Source organism: Periophthalmus magnuspinnatus, chromosome 19 (assembly GCF_009829125.3).
Source record: "Periophthalmus magnuspinnatus isolate fPerMag1 chromosome 19, fPerMag1.2.pri, whole genome shotgun sequence".
Lineage (NCBI taxonomy): Eukaryota > Metazoa > Chordata > Actinopteri > Gobiiformes > Gobiidae > Periophthalmus > Periophthalmus magnuspinnatus.
Genome location: NC_047144.1, coordinates 5064432 through 5081310, shown reverse-complemented (window position 1 = coordinate 5081310; position 16879 = coordinate 5064432). Strand labels below are relative to the sequence as shown.

At 40.3% G+C, this 16879-nt stretch overlaps 4 protein-coding genes across 5 annotated transcripts; 2 read left to right on the top strand and 2 right to left on the bottom strand.

The window, feature by feature from the left end:
• Positions 1-559: 559 nt before the first annotated feature.
• On the bottom strand, positions 560-5911 carry faap100 (FA core complex associated protein 100). The gene is made up of 8 exons (XM_033984441.2): positions 5633-5911; positions 5433-5551; positions 4541-5361; positions 3050-3206; positions 2001-2868; positions 1816-1926; positions 1140-1223; positions 560-823 (listed from the first exon to the last, which is right to left on the bottom strand). The coding sequence occupies exons 1-8, from the start codon at positions 5786-5788 to the stop codon at positions 692-694; spliced, it is 2448 nt and encodes an 815-aa protein (XP_033840332.1). The 5' UTR covers positions 5789-5911; the 3' UTR covers positions 560-691.
• A 303-nt stretch (positions 5912-6214) lies between these two features.
• On the top strand, positions 6215-7592 carry birc5a (baculoviral IAP repeat containing 5a). Its single transcript, XM_033984440.2, has 4 exons — positions 6215-6381; positions 6602-6711; positions 7301-7418; positions 7486-7592. The coding sequence occupies exons 1-4, from the start codon at positions 6274-6276 to the stop codon at positions 7576-7578; spliced, it is 429 nt and encodes a 142-aa protein (XP_033840331.1). The 5' UTR covers positions 6215-6273; the 3' UTR covers positions 7579-7592.
• Positions 7593-8601: 1009 nt separating this feature from the next.
• tmem235b (transmembrane protein 235b) lies at positions 8602-12344 on the top strand. 2 transcript variants are annotated; one of them, XM_033984438.1, is made up of 4 exons: positions 8602-8779; positions 8845-8925; positions 9057-9194; positions 12115-12344. In XM_033984438.1, the coding sequence occupies exons 1-4, from the start codon at positions 8602-8604 to the stop codon at positions 12342-12344; spliced, it is 627 nt and encodes a 208-aa protein (XP_033840329.1). The 2 variants fall into 2 exon arrangements, with proteins under 2 accessions (XP_033840329.1, XP_055085642.1); XM_055229667.1 differs by lacking the exon at positions 8845-8925.
• Positions 11788-16839, bottom strand: LOC117387058 (uncharacterized protein C16orf52 homolog A-like). Its single transcript, XM_033984439.2, has 3 exons — positions 16174-16839; positions 13798-14010; positions 11788-13636 (listed from the first exon to the last, which is right to left on the bottom strand). The coding sequence occupies exons 1-3, from the start codon at positions 16277-16279 to the stop codon at positions 13452-13454; spliced, it is 504 nt and encodes a 167-aa protein (XP_033840330.1). The 5' UTR covers positions 16280-16839; the 3' UTR covers positions 11788-13451.
• Between the last annotated feature and the right edge of the window lie 40 nt (positions 16840-16879).

Sequence of the window (16879 nt, the reverse complement as noted above, 5' to 3'; positions counted from 1 at the left end):
AAATAACTTTTGTCTTTGTCACATTAGTTTTCCCTTATTTTTCATAACTTTCCATATCAAAACCTGCACAATCAGATGTGTGAACAATCACAAAAAAATTGGATTACTCACATGTGGGACAAGTCCTTAGCTGCCCTGTTACTTTCAAGGGTTTTCAAGGAAAATGTTTACAGCCTTAAAGGAATAGTTAATACTGCTAAATGCATGTTCTTTTATAGCACTGAGTGAATCATACCTTTTTTTATTTTGCAAACAATTTTAGTGCAAGAACATACTCCGTACTTAATCGTTTAATTGTATTAATTGTACTGTAATTACTGGATTGCAAATCAATGTGCCTCATTATAGAGAATATATGTTAGGAGTAGTTGCTTATTTGTCTACAAAAACTAAGGTCACCTGAGGATTGGCAAGGTCTGAGGTTTTGTGTAGGTAGCACCTGTGGTTCAAAAAACATGTACATACACAAGTTGTATGTCGATGTTCACCTGAAACTAGATCTTATTGGATCATAAAACCTATAATAAAAACCTATATTAACAGAGATAAATATTGCTATATAGTGCAACATCTGATCATTTATTGTTTTACAATGCAACATACATTTATGTTTGCTGAAATGTCAGGTATTAAAGGATAAAAACATTATAACATTGAGCAACACTTAAGAGTCACAAAGTCCTTTGTGGGTTTAAAATATGACCAGAGGATGTTGGCGCAGGTCCTGGTACACCTTCAGAAGTGACTGTGTCACATGGCCTGAAGACACGGTCACACCAACCACCCCAGAGACACGACTGTCCTGGACCTGCTGCAACAAGCGCTGAAAGGGGATATTACATAACACTGAAATAAGAATGGATTATTTAATATGTAAATCAAATAAACAGATGCATACAAAGGATGCATACATCCAGATTGTCACAATTTATAATGATGTTTAAAATAATGATAAAAATTTTTAAAACACTTCTTTATTAAAATTAACATTTAAAATGAACTCTATAAGCTACTTCATGTCAGTGTTAGTCACTGTGTCATCCTCACATTCATAATCCACTAAAGCATGTTTTTTTAATTTGCAGCTATATCAATATAACTGAATAGTGCCGTTTCAGTGGTAGGAATAAAAGTATTACCTCTGCCCGCAGAAATTCTGGTCTTAAGTCTAAGGTTTCTGCTCTCAAAGCAGAAGTAGTCTTGGGTGCCCTCTTCACCAGAGTCTGTAAAACACAATAATATTATAATAATAATAATATATTCAACATGTTTTTAAAGTATTTGTCCTGGCTTGAGGTCTAACCAAGCGTAGCTCAAGATCTACAGGGGCTACTCCTGACAGGTTGCCCCTGCAACACTGAAGAACGAGTCAAATGCAAAGGACAAATTTCCCTATGGGAACAGTAAAAAGAAGCTTATCCTTAACCTGTCGTAGACTTTGTTTGGTCCTGTCCTAGTCCGGCTCTAGTCCCAGGCAAGTCCGGTTTTAGTTCTGAATAAAGATCAATTTTAGTCCCAATTTTGATGTGGTGTATATACACAAGTCGCAACATAAGATAATGCATATATTTGCATATTAAAGACAATCTACCTTGTCATTGGGTGATCTTGTCTGACCTTGTTGCTTTTTGTACAAACAATGTGTAAAATGCACTTTGATTACAAGTAATATACAAGTACAGGTAATACACAAAAAATTGTATATTACTTTTATAGCTAACAGTTTGGAGTTTAAAATGCTTCTTTCAGTTTTATGTTTCGTGTATGTGACATCATTTTCATTGAAAGGGTAAGTGCATAAACACTTTTAAATACCTGTATCCTGTCCAAGATGGCATGGTGTAATCCACACACTGCAGCCAAAAAAAGACTCTCAACCTGGACCTCCACAACTTCCATGGTCTCTGTTCCAACTCCAACATTCACCTACAATAAAGTCAATACTTTGACAAATTTAAATACATAGAGGTTAGAAATAAATAAATATACCGGTAATTCACCTCCTTTGTGATCAGTTTAACCACCTGTCCATTTGGGCCTTGAGCATGAAGCACAGCAGTGTTTGGTGTTCTTTCCCATTGGTGTCCTGTCACTCCTTTGTGCGGCTCAGACAACAGCCAATCCAGAAACGTAGCACAGAGAGTTGGTGATGTCTCCTTATTTGCGTTTTTTGACACAAGAGTATGTATAAGCAAATCCAGCGATATCTTTACACAAGCTGAAAATGGTTTGTTGTCCGCTTTTTTAACCTTACTTTTACCTTTTGACTTTAAAAATCTTTCTACACTGTTCATTGAGGAGTTGACTCTGGTGTGAATAGCTATATTTTTCTCACTGAAAGATGTTGTCAGCTGTAGTGCGTGTAACCAGTCCACTGCCAATGTGTTTAATGGCAAGCTAATGGTACTATTTTGCCCTTTTAATAGACTTGCTAACTGCTTCTCATCAAACAGAGCCTTAAGTGAAAAAACTAACACACAGCTAATTGTTATGGGGAAAAGCTTATCATCTGCTGCAGTTAAAGGCAATGTCACTTCAAATGTCTGTCCCGGATTGAGATTGCAGAACGGGAAAGAATAATTAGTGGATGCGTTTTGCTCTTGTGAGGAATCTGACAGAGGATAGACAGAGAGGTTTAGAGTCCAGCCTTCTTGTAGCAAATAAGGACTATTGTTTTCCAGGATACATGTGAGGTGTAATGAGTCCTTTTGAAGCAACCTGGTCCATTTGGCTGTAGCGAGGCATCTGATTGGCTGCTCCACAGTTCCTTCAGTTTTATTCAACAAGAGAAAGCTGACATTCACTACTTGGTTTAGGTGTCGCAGAATCTGGTTTTTCGATTTAATGGAAGTTTTTAAGTTAGATGCTCTGTTGAAGAAAAAAATATATAATTATTTTTCAAGAGAAGACTTTAAACATTATGGCAGCAATTGTTTAATGTGACCTGGCCATATATTTATGAGATATTAACCATAAACCAAGAAAAAAACATCTACATTTTAAGAGTTTATGGCAAATTCTGACTTATTCTTTTGTTATGATTACATACCTTTCACAAATGTCACCAATTGCAGAGAGGAGGTCCTTCACACTGCGGCCCGCCTGTGTTTGCTGTTGTGTTGATGATTCTCCATCTCCTCCATTTTCAGGAAGTGTAATGCTCTGAAGTTGCCCTTTGGCAGACAAACCGAGCAGTTCAACTTTCCCTGAAAAAGATTTTGAAAAATACACGATAAACTACAAGACGGCTTTTCATGGGTTGCTGTGCCACTGGAAATGTGGATTAAAAATAGAATGCAATAACACCAAATTCAAATAGAGGATTTCAAAGTGAGAAATTCTCCCATTGAAAGAAAAAGAGACCCAATACATGTTGGACTCCACCAGGGCTTTGTCACCGGTTGTGTTCATTATATTTATGGACAGAATTTCTAGACACAGCCAGGGTCCGGAGGGGGGGGTCCGGTTTGGGAACCACAGGATCTCATCTCTGCTGTTTGCAGATGATGATGTCCTGATGGCTTCATTGTGCCAGGACCTGCAGCGGGTACTGAGACGGTTTGCAACCGAGTGTGAAGCGGCTGGAATGACGGTCATGGTTCGACCGGAAAAAGGTGGCTTGCCCTCTCCAGGTGAGTGGAGAGTCCCTGCCTCAAGTGAAGGAGTTCAAGGGTCTCGGGGTCTTGTTCTCGAGTGAGGGAAGGATGTAGCGTGAGATTGACAGGCAGATTGGTGCAGCATCTGCAGTGATGCGGTCACTGTATCGGACTGTAAAGAAGGAGATGAGTCGAAAGGCAAAGCTCTCGATTTACCAGTCAGTCTACGTTCCTACCCTCACCTATCATCATGAGCTTTGGGTAATGATCAAAAGGACAAGATCACAGATACAAGTGAAAGAAATTAGGTTCCTCCACAGGGGGGCTGGGTGCTCCCTTGGAAATAAGGTGAGGAGCTGTCACACAGGGGAAGCTCAGAGTAGAGCCGCTGCTCCTCCACGTCGAGAGCAGACACCTGAGATGGCTTGGGCATCTGTTCTGAAATTCTCCTGGATGCCTCCCTAGGGAGGTGTTCCGGCATGTCCCCCCGGGAGAAGGCCCTGGGGAAGACCCAGGACATACTGGGGGGACTATGTCTCTCGGCTGGCCTGGGAACGCCTTGGGGTGCCACCGGAGGAGCTGGAGGACATTTCTGGGGTGAGGGAAACCTGGGAGTCCTTGCTTAGACTGCTGCCCCTGTGACCCAGCCCCGGGTAAGCGGAAGAAAATGAATGGATGGAAGAAAAAGAGACAGCATCCCTCCACTCAATTAGGAAAGATGTTCTTATGTTTGGAACAATATATGAACAAAATGGGCGCTATTTTGGTTAATGTGTTATTAATCAAGTTATAATCACATCATTTAAAAGTCAATCACTGTTTTTCAAAAAAAAAAAAAAAGCAGAATCATTTTGCCAATTTAACACCTTTCTTTCTGTGATGTAAAATTAAAGAATCAGTTGTCCTTCCACTATTCCACAACTGCTTCATTTTGAATGCATTACCTGCAGTTTTGCATGTAGGTTTTGTAAAAGCAATGACTCTACACACATTCAAACTGGTGGGACTCGGAAGGCTATTGTTGTTCATCCTTGCTCTCTCCTCAATCAATTCTTGACCACTTTTCCCAGTTGACTCCTCTGCCAGGTTGATTGACAGCAGATCAGAACCAGTGCTTAGATACAGACATCTCTTATCCACACAGGCTGACATAACCTTTCCCGGCACACAACCTTCGGTGAAACTAACTTGTCTGGTGTCCTCCTCTGTGGCTCCTTCACATGTCTTTATGACCACCACTCTGCCATGTTCACCCACAGCCATTAAGCTCTGAGCGCACGGTGGTTCCGTTTCCATGACGACAGATTCTCCAATAAATACCACCGGCTCTTCTAGGCTGTGAATGATTCGAATTCCTGGGAGACGCAGAGACAGAGAGCACAAACGTCCATCTGGGAGGCCACATAAAATAACTGGAGATTTGATGAGGGCGGAGTCGATGCCAAATAAAAGTTTGAAAAGTGTAGGCTCCAAGTGGCTTTCTGATAAGGCTGATGAATCGCTCAAATGTACACACTCCATCACAGGTCTTCTCTCATCTGTTCTATCTGAAACTGCCGGTATACTAAATGAACTAAGCATTTCAAGGACACCAGGTTTCTCTCTTGGTTTGTTCACAGTGAAAAACCAGGATGTGTCTCTTCGGGATAGGGTCACCAGTGCTGACCCAACTGTAAGAAGACATAACACTCCCTCTTGTCTTGTAACAAGGTGATCTGAAGTTATTTTGAGCTCAGTTGGGCTTGAAGAGTCAATGGGGGATAATCTGTGTAGATGATAGAAAATATTAAAAGATTACAGGATTTCTAAACAAGTTTGTATATACTTTATACATACCTGAACAGCTCATGAGGTAATTTGATGCCATAAACTGCACTCCTGCAAGCCACAAAGAGATGCTGCTTGTCCTCGCTCTGAATCAAGTCATTAACTGAAGTGGGAAACTGCAAGATGCCCTACAAAATACATTTCTAGTTGTTACATTACAATTCACAGATATGATAGAAACGACTGTTATACTGTTAATTGCAATTTACCGTGAGTTTCTTATCTTTTAGGTTAAATATATAGACCTCCTCAGTTCCAGTGTAGATAAACGCATGCCCTCTAGAGTCCTGCGTAATGCCTGATGTGTTCGGTGTTGCCCAAAAGCCAAACTCCGCCAAAGTCTCAACAACACATCGTCCCGACATGACAATCACGAAACATTAAGTAGACACTTTCACGCGTGAAAAGAACAAGTTAAAATGCACACAGTTAAGCCAATGCTGATTGTTGACACCGCAGCATGGCACGAAAACTTCCGCGCCTCTTCCGGACCAATAATCGTACGGACTACATTTCCCATGATTCAAGGCGTCTCACACGCACGATAAAAAAAAATATCATTGATTAACCGGAGAGACATGATTTCTCTTATGTATTGGTTAAAAAGAGAGTACTCGAAAAAATGTAAATAAAAAATACAATACAAAAATACAATAATACTGGCAGTTTTAGCTTGGTGTCACTGGAGGGCGCACACACAGATGAACTCACATAGTTGTACACGAAGAAGACATTTTGTCCAATCAGAGCAGTCAAAGAAAGTGTCCACAGAAATTTAAAAACGCCGTGTAGCATAGCGAAAAAGCTAAACGTAAACACGATTATCGGCCAAAAATACAACAGCAATACAATGGATATCCGCAGTGACGAAGACCTTAAGATGTACTTTTATGAAAACCGGTTGAAAACTTTTGAAGGATGGCCTTTCGACGAGGATTGTGCGTGCACCCCAGAGAGTGTAAGAAGTATTTAACTTGTGTAACGATTTGTCAGCTAGCTAAATCAGTATTAACGTAACCCGTCCGCATATGAAAGAGACCTCAACTGTACTTAGTTTTATTAGTCATATTTACTTACATCTGGTTTGTAACATTCAAACGCAAAACAATGTTGTGCCTTGGCATGCTTCATCTTCTACAACGATGAAATGAAAATTTTATTATTATTTTTTTTTTCAGATGGCAAACGCAGGTTTCATCCACACTCCTTCAGAAAATAGCCCAGACATTGCTATGTGCTTCTTCTGCCTCAAAGAACTCGAGGGATGGGAGCCAGAGGATGACCCAGAGTAAGGAAGACAATCGTTATGAATATTGGGGAATTGGAGTTTGTCGCTACACAAACTATTCTATGACCAGTGGGCAGATGGCAAATGGTAAAAGAATGCAGCAGTTAAGGATGCAAACTGCTTGACTTGGCGTTCGCACAAAATTATACTGACCCTTTTGTTTGTAATAAACAGTCCTTCATGAAAGGACTGTTTTCTGGCTCATTTTGTAATATACTGCCTTGCACTTGTAATGCGCTTTACAGGCTTGTCAAAGCCTCTCAAAGGCTGTAGTCATTATTCATTGATTCCACATTTGGTGGCGATAAGCAACTAATGTAGCCACAGCTGCCCTAGGGTATACTGACAGAAGCGAGGCTGCTAATCTGCGCTGTCGGCCCCTCCAGCCATCACTCATGCACACACCACATTCGTACTAGGCAAGGTGGGTGAAGTACTTTTAATATTGTTGCAGCTAATGCCAATTTATGTCGCTGTACAATGTGCATCCCAAAACAATCGGCATTGGCTTAATTCACTGACACTTGCTGTTATATAGCAATAAAAAAGTGCAGCATTTATTTAAAGGATTTCAATTTTTGTCTTACAGAAAAGAGCATAAATCTCATTCACCTTCCTGCTACTTCATCTCCTTGAAGAAGAAAATTGAAGACCTTACAGTAGAGGAATTTTTCAAGCTTCAGAGGGAGAGGCGCAAGATTATTATTGTATGCAATCTGATTAACTTTAATGCACTAAACCAAGTTCCATGTTACTGATGTCTTTCTGTCACAGAGCAAAACCTGCAATGAGGCCATCAACAAGTTTGAGGAAGCTTCCAAAAAGCGGAGAGCCGATATCATCAAGACAGCTATGGATGAAGAGTGACCTGCTGTAGAACACTAGTGTCTGATGCTTGTTTTAATGTTTTAATGTGTGAATGTATTTTTATCCATGTCTTTAAATATGTCTGACTTTTTCTGTCCTTTTTGCATTAAATATTTTACAAATAAGTATTTCCTATTTTCTACAGCCTGTGAAAGTCTTGGTTCAAAATAGAACAAAGTCAAACAGTTAACATACTATGTATATATGGGTCTTATTCTTTTTGCAAACACATGTGAAATGAAAGCCAATTCTTGGTACATTACTGCATTTAACTTTTGTTTAAAGTCGTTACATATGATTACAAAAATACTGGTTGTATGGGTCCTAATATTAGGGCAATATCTATGCAGGCCAAAACATTTTTAATAATTAAAGTGGCACTATAACTTTCTGGTGGAGGGCCTACTGTCAAACCCCAGAGATTTCTTGATCTGGGGTGTACCACAACATGACATTAAACTAATCTATCTTTGGAGACGATGCACATGATGCCAATAGTCCAAGTTACAGGTTAGGGATTTCAAAATCCTTTGGCAATAAAGAAAAGAAGAAATGCACCGTGGAGCAATCTCATGCAAAACATGAAGGTGGCAGACCCTCTCCGAGAAAAGTTACATAGTTTAAAATATTTGTGAATCATTAATTAAGAGCCACTGCATTGACAAACAATTTTGAAACCTTACTTTGTTATAATCAACTGCTGTTTAGTCAGTTTATACCCGCATGTCACTAGGCGAGAAATGTATCCTTGTGCGTAAAAGTACGCGCCTTCCGAATGCAAGTCCCTCCTCCCCAAATCAGAGTTCAGTCAGAGTGCTCTCATCCGCGTGGCATCTCCCATTTATTCACTATAGAAGAGTCTGTCCTTTACATATGAACCCTTTTCAGAAATCTCAACGTACGCATTACCTTTATGTTTCTTTATTTTTCGTTTTACCCACCTGGAGCGGCAGACACACGGATTGCCAATTACGCACAAGGGATACAGACCGTTACGCGTGAAGAACTGCGCACACGTCAATTATGAAGGTACCCTTTGGTTATTTGGTAATTGCTGCCGGTGTCTGCGGGGTTCTGAGTTTCACATTCTTAGCCACGGCCCTTGGAACCGACTATTGGTACATTATTGAGATGAATCAAGTCAACACGAGCGACTTGGAGGACATGAGCTCCCACTCTGGGCTTTGGAGCATCAACGAAGGTACCACTTCACTTCTGTCTTTTAAAAAATTCAAATAATGACTATTTTCTCTATTTTTTCGTCAGGTGGTAAAACGCACACGGACTCCATCGACTCTTTCAACACAGACTATTCCAAGTTTTCTGAAGCGGAACTGCAGATGCTTAGTGAGTTTCATCTTGTTGTTAATTTGTGTTGCAACTGTTCTCTCCACTGGTTATGACACTAATTAAGTTGAATTATCAAGACAGACATAACTCCGCAGCTGCCCCATAACCCATATGTTCTCCGCACACAGAGATGCACAGCGCCATCGTGGTGCTCCTGCCTCTCAGCCTGGTTCTGTTGCTGCTCGGGGGCATCTGTGGATTGGTCAGCTCCCTGGCCCGTAGCCCCATCCTTCTCACTGGGACGGCATCCTACTTTTTCATCTGCAGTAAGTCTCAATTCATTTGCACATCCATTACCCAAACTTGTCATGCGGTCACTCTGCACTCAGAGGTGGCGTAATTGGCAACGATGAGCCGGTTATTGCGCACAAATATTAATATACAAACCAAATAGTGATAAAACGCATAGACATAGATGCAAATTATTGTATAGCATGATAGAAAATACCACATATCCACTTTTTTTTTCTCTGTGTGCAATAAGCAAACTAAGAAACTGGTGAAAATATTTTGATGTATTGTGTTAATAAAAATCGAATGAACAAATAAACAGGAGTAGGGGAAAGAAACGACTCCCCGAATCCCTTTCCTCGCCTCAATCAGTATTAAATTAAGCCGGGTCCATTACTAGGTGGCACAGATGAGGATGAAAAAGCCTGGGTACACTCAGACGCTAATTTCTTGCGCATATGGAACTGTACAAAGGGTCTTCTTCACACATATGTATTAGTGACATCAGAAATGCAATGGACATGATTATTAATAGAATTAGAAAAATGCATTATGCAAAAATGTAAAGCAGTAAGACATTTCACAAGGTATAGGGCTAATAATCAAGGTTTTTCCACTTAATAAATGCTTTAATGCTCAATTTTACACTTGATGACATATACAGTATAGGGTATGTAGCATTGGCCTTGGCAGATTTAATGGGACGGAGGCTATGCAGCTGACCTCACTCCCCAATCAACCTCCTGAGTCCAAACAGAATGCGTTTTATCACTAGGCAGGGTTGATTGGCTGTAAGATTGGGCCATATTGGGTAAGTATGCATGAAGGTGCTGTGTGTAGGTGTATTGGTTTTTATGTGTGTTGAGTATGCTTCACCGATCACCACCGCAAAGCTTCATTCCGTGCGCATCAGATGAAAAGTGAGAGTTATTATTGGTTTGATGTGAGGAACAAGCAAGAAGTCAAATTGCTTCCGCCACATTTATCTTTCGTACTCTGCAAACACACAGTTATTGTACAGGAATATCACATTTTAGTAAGATTACTATATTTGCTATGTTGAGCTGTGAGTAGGTGTGTATATAGACTAATGTTGGGGTTCAATCCTGGCCGGCTCACACCATTTAAGAGGGTCACACTACTTATTTTGCTCAAACCCCTGATAATTGAATTATGCATCTTGCAGCAATATTACTTCAAATATTACTTTGAGCTATATTACTCAAAGTTTATTACTTCAAAAACTTATCAGGCCTGACTAAATTCTTGATGTGGGAGAACAAACATGCAGTTTAAACAGTTCCATTTTAGTCTCCCGAATGGACAGAACATTTCCTAATCCCACCTGACACTAGGTTCATTGTTCCCAAACTGCATTAGCAGCAAAAACAAGACTTGACTTACAAGACTGTGATCTTGTCATAAATCTAACTAAATTAACAGTTCAACAGCAGAGAAAAGGTACACTTAACCTGTTTATCTAAATGAAGGGAATGGGCAAACTCAGTTATCAGTGTCACGTCTCGTCTAAAATATAGCTATATCCTCTACTTGTCAGTTTTGCTTTTGAGACAAACCTGGAATCATGAGCATGCTCTAAATACATTTGGAGGACAGCTGTTATACATACTTCCACAGACAGTTAAAATAACAAGTGTAAGTGTCTGTGGTAATGAAATAAGGCATGTGCCTTATGACCTCCTGGTGATTAATAAACACCACTGAACTGACTCTTTTTGGCCTTCCTCTAATGGACAGCACATGGTAATGTGTGCAGTAGGATGAAGGCAATGAATTAGATTGTCATCTTGTGAACTTGTTGACTGTCCAGCTTCTTATTCACTGCCAACTCCGCATGAGTTTTGTTCTTTTCCTCAAGTGTTGTTTGTTTGGCTTTAATTATTGTCAAATTTTTTGTCAATTTTTTTTCTCACTGCCACTGCAAATCATCTTTAAGAATTCAAAAAACCTGACAGAAATTACATTTTAGGTCAGATAATTTAACCTATTTATCAGAGCTTGAGGTCAGTGTAAAGTGTACACTGGTTTGTTAGCTACTGTTGTTGCCATGTTTGTCGATGTTGTTGTATGAATAGTGACTCGTTGCTATTATTAAATCTATGTTGTTAGAACCAATACATCCAATAACACCAATTGGCCACATGTACTATACTCACCCAGGGGTGAGATCATAACAAAATGATTATTAGTTCCGTCACAGCTGCCTCTGAGCACCACTTGAAACTCAGGGCAAGACATCAAAATTAAAAGGTTACCAATGGCAACTGTATGTAGCTGCTGAGTGGAGTGTGGGTTATTGTGTTTTTGTGAATTCTCTGATGGATGTCATGTCGTAATATGCGTCAGTCTCTTCCAGTCTCTTCCAATGTGAAATTTTTCTAGTAATGGCTTTTTAATAAGAAGATCCTGCCTGTGAATATTTCCGCAATGTTATTGCTACAGCAGCACATTTAAGCAACATCATTCTCATTTTAAACTAACAGATTTTCTTGTAAACGCAAATAATGAACAGTTATCTTTACAAACGCTGATGGGATTCTATGCTCCTCTGCACGCTGGAATCTATTGCATTCATCAATAAACATCTTCACCAATTGAATCTTCATTAAATTGGAATAACTTTTATTCATTCCCAAGGGGAAATTCTTTTCATTACAGACATGCAGCCGATCTAAAGAGGCTAAAGAGGTTATGTGGACAGTTGATTTTGTTTGTCATTTTCCGAGATGAGATCTGGATCAGTGTCCGAGACTTTTAAAGGACTCTACCATTTAATGTTAGACAGTCTGTCAAAACACCAGCCTCAAAGATTGAAAAGACTAATTATGATTACTGTGTACAGTTATGTCTATTAGTATTTAGTTTTATAGTATTACAGTAGTTTTTGTAGTTATTTATCACTTAAGATTGTTTGTTTCTCTTGCATCTATGCAGGCTTGCTGACACTGAGTGGAGTGATCTTGTACATAGTGTACTCATACCAGGCGCTGGTAGAGACAGAGAGGCTGGTGGGGCAGGAGGGTCTGTCCTATATACGCACGTCCTTTGGATGGTCTCTGGCTCTGGCCTGGCTCTCCTATAGCTTGGAACTGCTCACAGGGGTCCTGCTCCTGCTCGCCGCACGCACACCCAGACTGAGGCACAGCAGCCCCTCTCTGGCCTGACACAAGGCAGAAAGCTAAGAGGGGACAGGTAAAACACATGTGATCCAAAACAGGAACCACAGCAACTCAGCACAGCCAATGAGGACATTGTAATACACACACACACTCTATTAAGTAACACCGCCCTGTGGTGACTTACAACATGTGCAGAGCTGACTCAGCCTGACTCTGTGCATGTTCTTTAGAACATTTAAAATGTATCACTTTAACTGTTACTTAATATTGACCAACAAAATCCCTGTAGATTAAACTGTATACAATGTAATGTCACATATAGATTTAGTACAGGATATGTCAAAGTAATTTGTTTCTGAGGCCATATACGGTGAGTAATCATCTCACATTATTCACCTGGTTTAGTTTTATCTCTGTTAATCAACATCATGCAGTATCAGCAGCATCGCCTGTACAGCATTTAGAAATACTGCTACAAAAGTTATTGCAGTGGTTCTCTCACCTGCTGAGTATTGAGTCTCTATTTGTTGAATGAGTAAAGTGTATATTCCTAACAAACACAGAATAACCATGAATGTCTGTGACAAAGCCAGATTTGAGAAAATTCAGTTTGACCATAGATTTTCATTTTAATGTGCCAAGGTCATTAAAGTGTCTCCATTAGCATCAGTTTCTGTACAAGTTTACAAACAACTTTTTATGAATATAAGGCTTATAAATCCCATTTATCCTCATGGACCATTCCACACTATAGCCACTCTTCTTTGTCGTCTAAGGTTCTTCTTTGTTTTCTAAGGTTCCATCACTGCCACTCTTCAGAACACCTATGTACATACGTCAGAGCTGTGTCTGTATACATTATGAATCATTTATTGTGAGGCAATTTTGGTCACCACTGCTGATTCATTAATAAAAAAAAATACAGAAAGGAGAAACATTTAAAAAGTAATCTTTTGTTCCATGTTACAACTTAAGTCACTTGTTATGCTCAGATGCAAACCATTTGAATGGTTTGAATGTGTATTCTTGTTTTGAGCAGTAAGTTTAGATACTTCTCAGTTATGCAGTCATTTCAATATCAGCAGTACAAAGGAGTAATCCTGCATTTAGGCTGGTCCTTCTCTCAAAAACAAACAAAAAAGGTGTATGACTTCATCCTGGTAGGCACACCTTTCCAGCAAACAGCAGTCCAACTATGGTGAAAAATATGGACAGGACGAAGAGGACGTAGGAGGAGCCCACTCCAGTGTTGTTGGGAAGTTTGTACGGCTGACCTCCAACCTCACTGATGTAGAAGCCAATGGGGAAAATGAGAGCCGCCATACAGAAGAGCACCACTGTGACAAAAGACAGAAAAATGTGTTTAGTGTCAATTTCAAAACAGAACATCAGTTACTGCTCTGAGTTTTGTTTTGCAGTTTTATAAAATGACCTTGTTTAGCTGAACAGAGGTCTTCAGACTGCTATGATCCTGTAATGTAAAAATGTGTCTTCTTACTTCCTGTGAAAGCGATCCAGCGGGCGTACCGCGTGGCCTCGGGGTGCCAGTGGGACATGACCAGGAGAGTGCAGGTTAGAGTAAGGGAGATGATGCCCATCATGATGAAGAAGAGTGTGGTCAGCCACTCTGGGGGCAGCTCGGGGGGGATGCAGATCCTGTCCCGCCCATGAATGGTCTGGCACTGCCGCGATAGTCCAACAGTTAGTGAACCTGTACAGAAAGGGATACACGTGAGTGAACTCGGGTCTGAAGGAGTAGATAGGCTGCTGTCAACAAGCATTACAAAAATAAACTACTTTTAAAAATACTTTAAGATATAATATTCCAACAAAAATTAACCTCAAGTCCTCTAACTTCAGGTGCTTAGGGAAGGGACATTTTAATTCACTAATTGGTCTCTAGGGTTTTGACTTTTTTTTATCTTCTCAATCTCCCACACACACTTCTAGAGTAGCCTGCCCTTGAGCGCCCATGTGACCATGGCTTGTTCGTGGCAGCCAGTAGGTGTTAAGGAACTTGTTGGTATGGAAACAAAACTGACCTCATGTGTTTTACAGTGATGTGTACCAGGTTCAGAGAGCAGCTAAGAGTGTGCTACTGGCACTGATGATGCCCTAATGGGAAATACGGCTGTATATGTTCCTTACATTTATAAAACCAGCTATTGCACTGCAATTCCACTCTAATCAGGTAATACTAATGAACTAAATTAAATTCCCCACGCATCCTTTTACTCCTTTGTCTGAATGCTTTTATAGAATTATCTTCAGTGGACAGTCAGTCAAGGCTCACCATTTTAGGGATTTATAGAACATAATGGAAGAAATTAAAAACAGTCATAATCACAAAGAGACCTCAAAAAGTAGTAGAGGGACTGAGGATGACTGAGGCTTTAATTAATGAAAACTGATTCAAAATAACTGCATATTACTAATGGGTCCTTGTTTGTACTTGTATGGATGTTCTCAGAAAGATTGTATAATTCTTTTAACCAAATAAAGTCAAATTAGCATTCAGCATTTAAGATGACAGTATACATTATTATCTCTGTAGGGACCTGGCCCAACCTGTCAAGAGCAGTGGGTGAGAGCAGTGAAGCATCCTCTCCAGATCTGAAGGCATAGTTTCAGCCAGGAGTACTTAGCATCGTAGGTGTATTAGATATGTGGGAGCATCCAAGGTCCACATAGAAAAGCCCCATAGTCAAAACTCTGGACCAGTGGATGTTACATCAAAGGAATGGCCGCGTAAGGCCCCATCTCTGGACAATGCTCTAACTCTCCTGAAAGTGAAAGGGCTGACACAGAGACATTGTGGCTTGGGAATCTGTGCTGCCGACAGTTCTGATCAAAACATGTCTGACGAATGCAGAAGAGGGACAGTCACAAACAGACAATGATATAAAGTTGTACTGGTAATAGCCACAGAGAGCAGGATGATATTGGTCACGAACCACATCCTTACTGGACTGCTCTGTCCACCTCCTACGCAGGATATCCTGTTCCCTGCTTACAAGCTTTCATAAGGAGGGTGGGGACAATGTAAATAGTACATCCATTTCCTTGCATATTCCATATCCCTATCTTGTTAGTCCAGCCTTCCCAAAAACCACAGGCACTTACTGATCAACGTCGCCTTTTTGAAGTGTATAAAATGTAGTCTGAGGTGTTACACTTAAGCATGTATTCAGTCTTTTTTGTATATTTTTTGATAGGTAAATATGGTAGTTGTTGTGTGAATAAGTTATTTACTAGTGCGGGGCTGATAAAGTAAAACCCTTCAATAAGTTGTCCTGTGGCGGCTCTGACAAGGTTTAAGTCTCCAGGAGGCAGCCATTACCCTCTCAGGGGCCCAATTACAAGTCACACCTCAGTCTTAAACAACACTTCCTGGCTTAAGGCGATTATTTTCTGGGTAATTAAACACAGACTGTGAGGCTTTTAGTGGATTAATTTCATACTGTTGGTGTTTACAATGTACAAAACAAGGTCATTGATGCTAGAAAAAACATAGGTCAATTCATCTATACCAAGATTATGGGATTTTGGGATATAGGTATTGCCAAATGATGAAAAGAAAAGGGCAAATTCTTGGATCATACATCAAGCATGTGAACTACATGTGAAGCAAGTATTAAACAATATTGTAATATAATAAAAGTTATGAGTAACAATCTAGTTTCGTTTGTGTTTTTTGTTTATTTTGAAGTAAAACCTACAAGTAATTGATATTTGGCAAACAGCCTGGAACTTTTAGACTAGACTTCTATACTACTAGAAAAAACAACTATGTAAAATACTATTCAAGGAGGCATCTGTAAAATTCACAAATAGGCCAAAAAAATAAGAACTGACTCCTGAATTATGGCATTACCCGCAGATTTGCCAGTGTTGATCCAGTCTGGGTTGGCGATGCTTGCGATGGCGAAGATGTCTGCAGCGAGGAAGAGGCATCCTGAAATCACGGTGAGTTTATCCATGACTGTGGCTGCAGGGAAAGTGTCTGATGCCCTGGACGGGACATTGAACCCAGTGTTCCCCTGACGCACTTGTCCCACTACCGTGAACACCTCAACGAAACTCCCAGGTCACTGTTTAGCATCGCTGGCTCGGACATGTTGACATAAAGAGTAAAATGTTCACCCCTTTTAAGTTGTTGTCAAAGCACAGACACAAACAGAGCTGGGAGGCGGTCGAGCAGAGCTGTATTATGCCTGGTGGATTAATTCCCAGCAGATAAGACAGATCTTGCATTTAACAGACTTATTTCCCAAACCTAGAGAATACGCGGAGCATTTTTCAGCACATCAGGCCCGTCATGCTAGCGGCAGAGCACTTTTAGAGTTTTTAATACGTCCGTGTTGCATCGTTTTTTAAAAATGAACCAAAAGCGGAAAGATAAGGTAGAAAAAGTCGCTGAAGTCTTGGAACAGCGCTGATGGTCTTGTTCAGTACAGCTCAGCAGCGCAGTGGAAACTAAACACTGACCAGTCCAGTTCACGCCTCCTCCATCATTGTTCTAGGCAAATCTCGCGAGACTGTGCGCGATTGAAGCGACGTCGAGTTCTCAGAGTTGCCCA

What these genes read in the sequence shown, in the direction of transcription:
- faap100 (XM_033984441.2), bottom strand. Translation starts at nt 5,788, where the DNA reads ATGTCGGGACGATGTGTTGTTGAGACTTTGGCGGAGTTTGGCTTTTGG. An exon ending in TAAAAGATAAGAAACTCACG is followed by an intron (nt 5,552 to 5,632) that starts GTAAATTGCAAT and finishes TGTATTTTGTAG; the next exon opens with GGCATCTTGCAGTTTCCCAC. An exon ending in CCATCTTGGACAGGATACAG is followed by an intron (nt 1,224 to 1,815) that starts GTATTTAAAAGT and finishes TGTGTTTTACAG; the next exon opens with ACTCTGGTGAAGAGGGCACC.
- birc5a (XM_033984440.2), top strand. Translation starts at nt 6,274, where the DNA reads ATGGATATCCGCAGTGACGAAGACCTTAAGATGTACTTTTATGAAAAC. An exon ending in GTGCGTGCACCCCAGAGAGT is followed by an intron (nt 6,382 to 6,601) that starts GTAAGAAGTATT and finishes TTTTTTTTTCAG; the next exon opens with ATGGCAAACGCAGGTTTCAT. An exon ending in GAGCCAGAGGATGACCCAGA is followed by an intron (nt 6,712 to 7,300) that starts GTAAGGAAGACA and finishes TTTGTCTTACAG; the next exon opens with AAAAGAGCATAAATCTCATT.
- tmem235b (XM_033984438.1), top strand. Translation starts at nt 8,602, where the DNA reads ATGAAGGTACCCTTTGGTTATTTGGTAATTGCTGCCGGTGTCTGCGGG. An exon ending in GCTTTGGAGCATCAACGAAG is followed by an intron (nt 8,780 to 8,844) that starts GTACCACTTCAC and finishes TTTTTTCGTCAG; the next exon opens with GTGGTAAAACGCACACGGAC. An exon ending in ATCCTACTTTTTCATCTGCA is followed by an intron (nt 9,195 to 12,114) that starts GTAAGTCTCAAT and finishes GCATCTATGCAG; the next exon opens with GCTTGCTGACACTGAGTGGA.
- LOC117387058 (XM_033984439.2), bottom strand. Translation starts at nt 16,279, where the DNA reads ATGGATAAACTCACCGTGATTTCAGGATGCCTCTTCCTCGCTGCAGAC. An exon ending in CAACACTGGCAAATCTGCGG is followed by an intron (nt 14,011 to 16,173) that starts GTAATGCCATAA and finishes CTTTCTGTACAG; the next exon opens with GTTCACTAACTGTTGGACTA. An exon ending in CTGGATCGCTTTCACAGGAA is followed by an intron (nt 13,637 to 13,797) that starts GTAAGAAGACAC and finishes CTTTTGTCACAG; the next exon opens with TGGTGCTCTTCTGTATGGCG.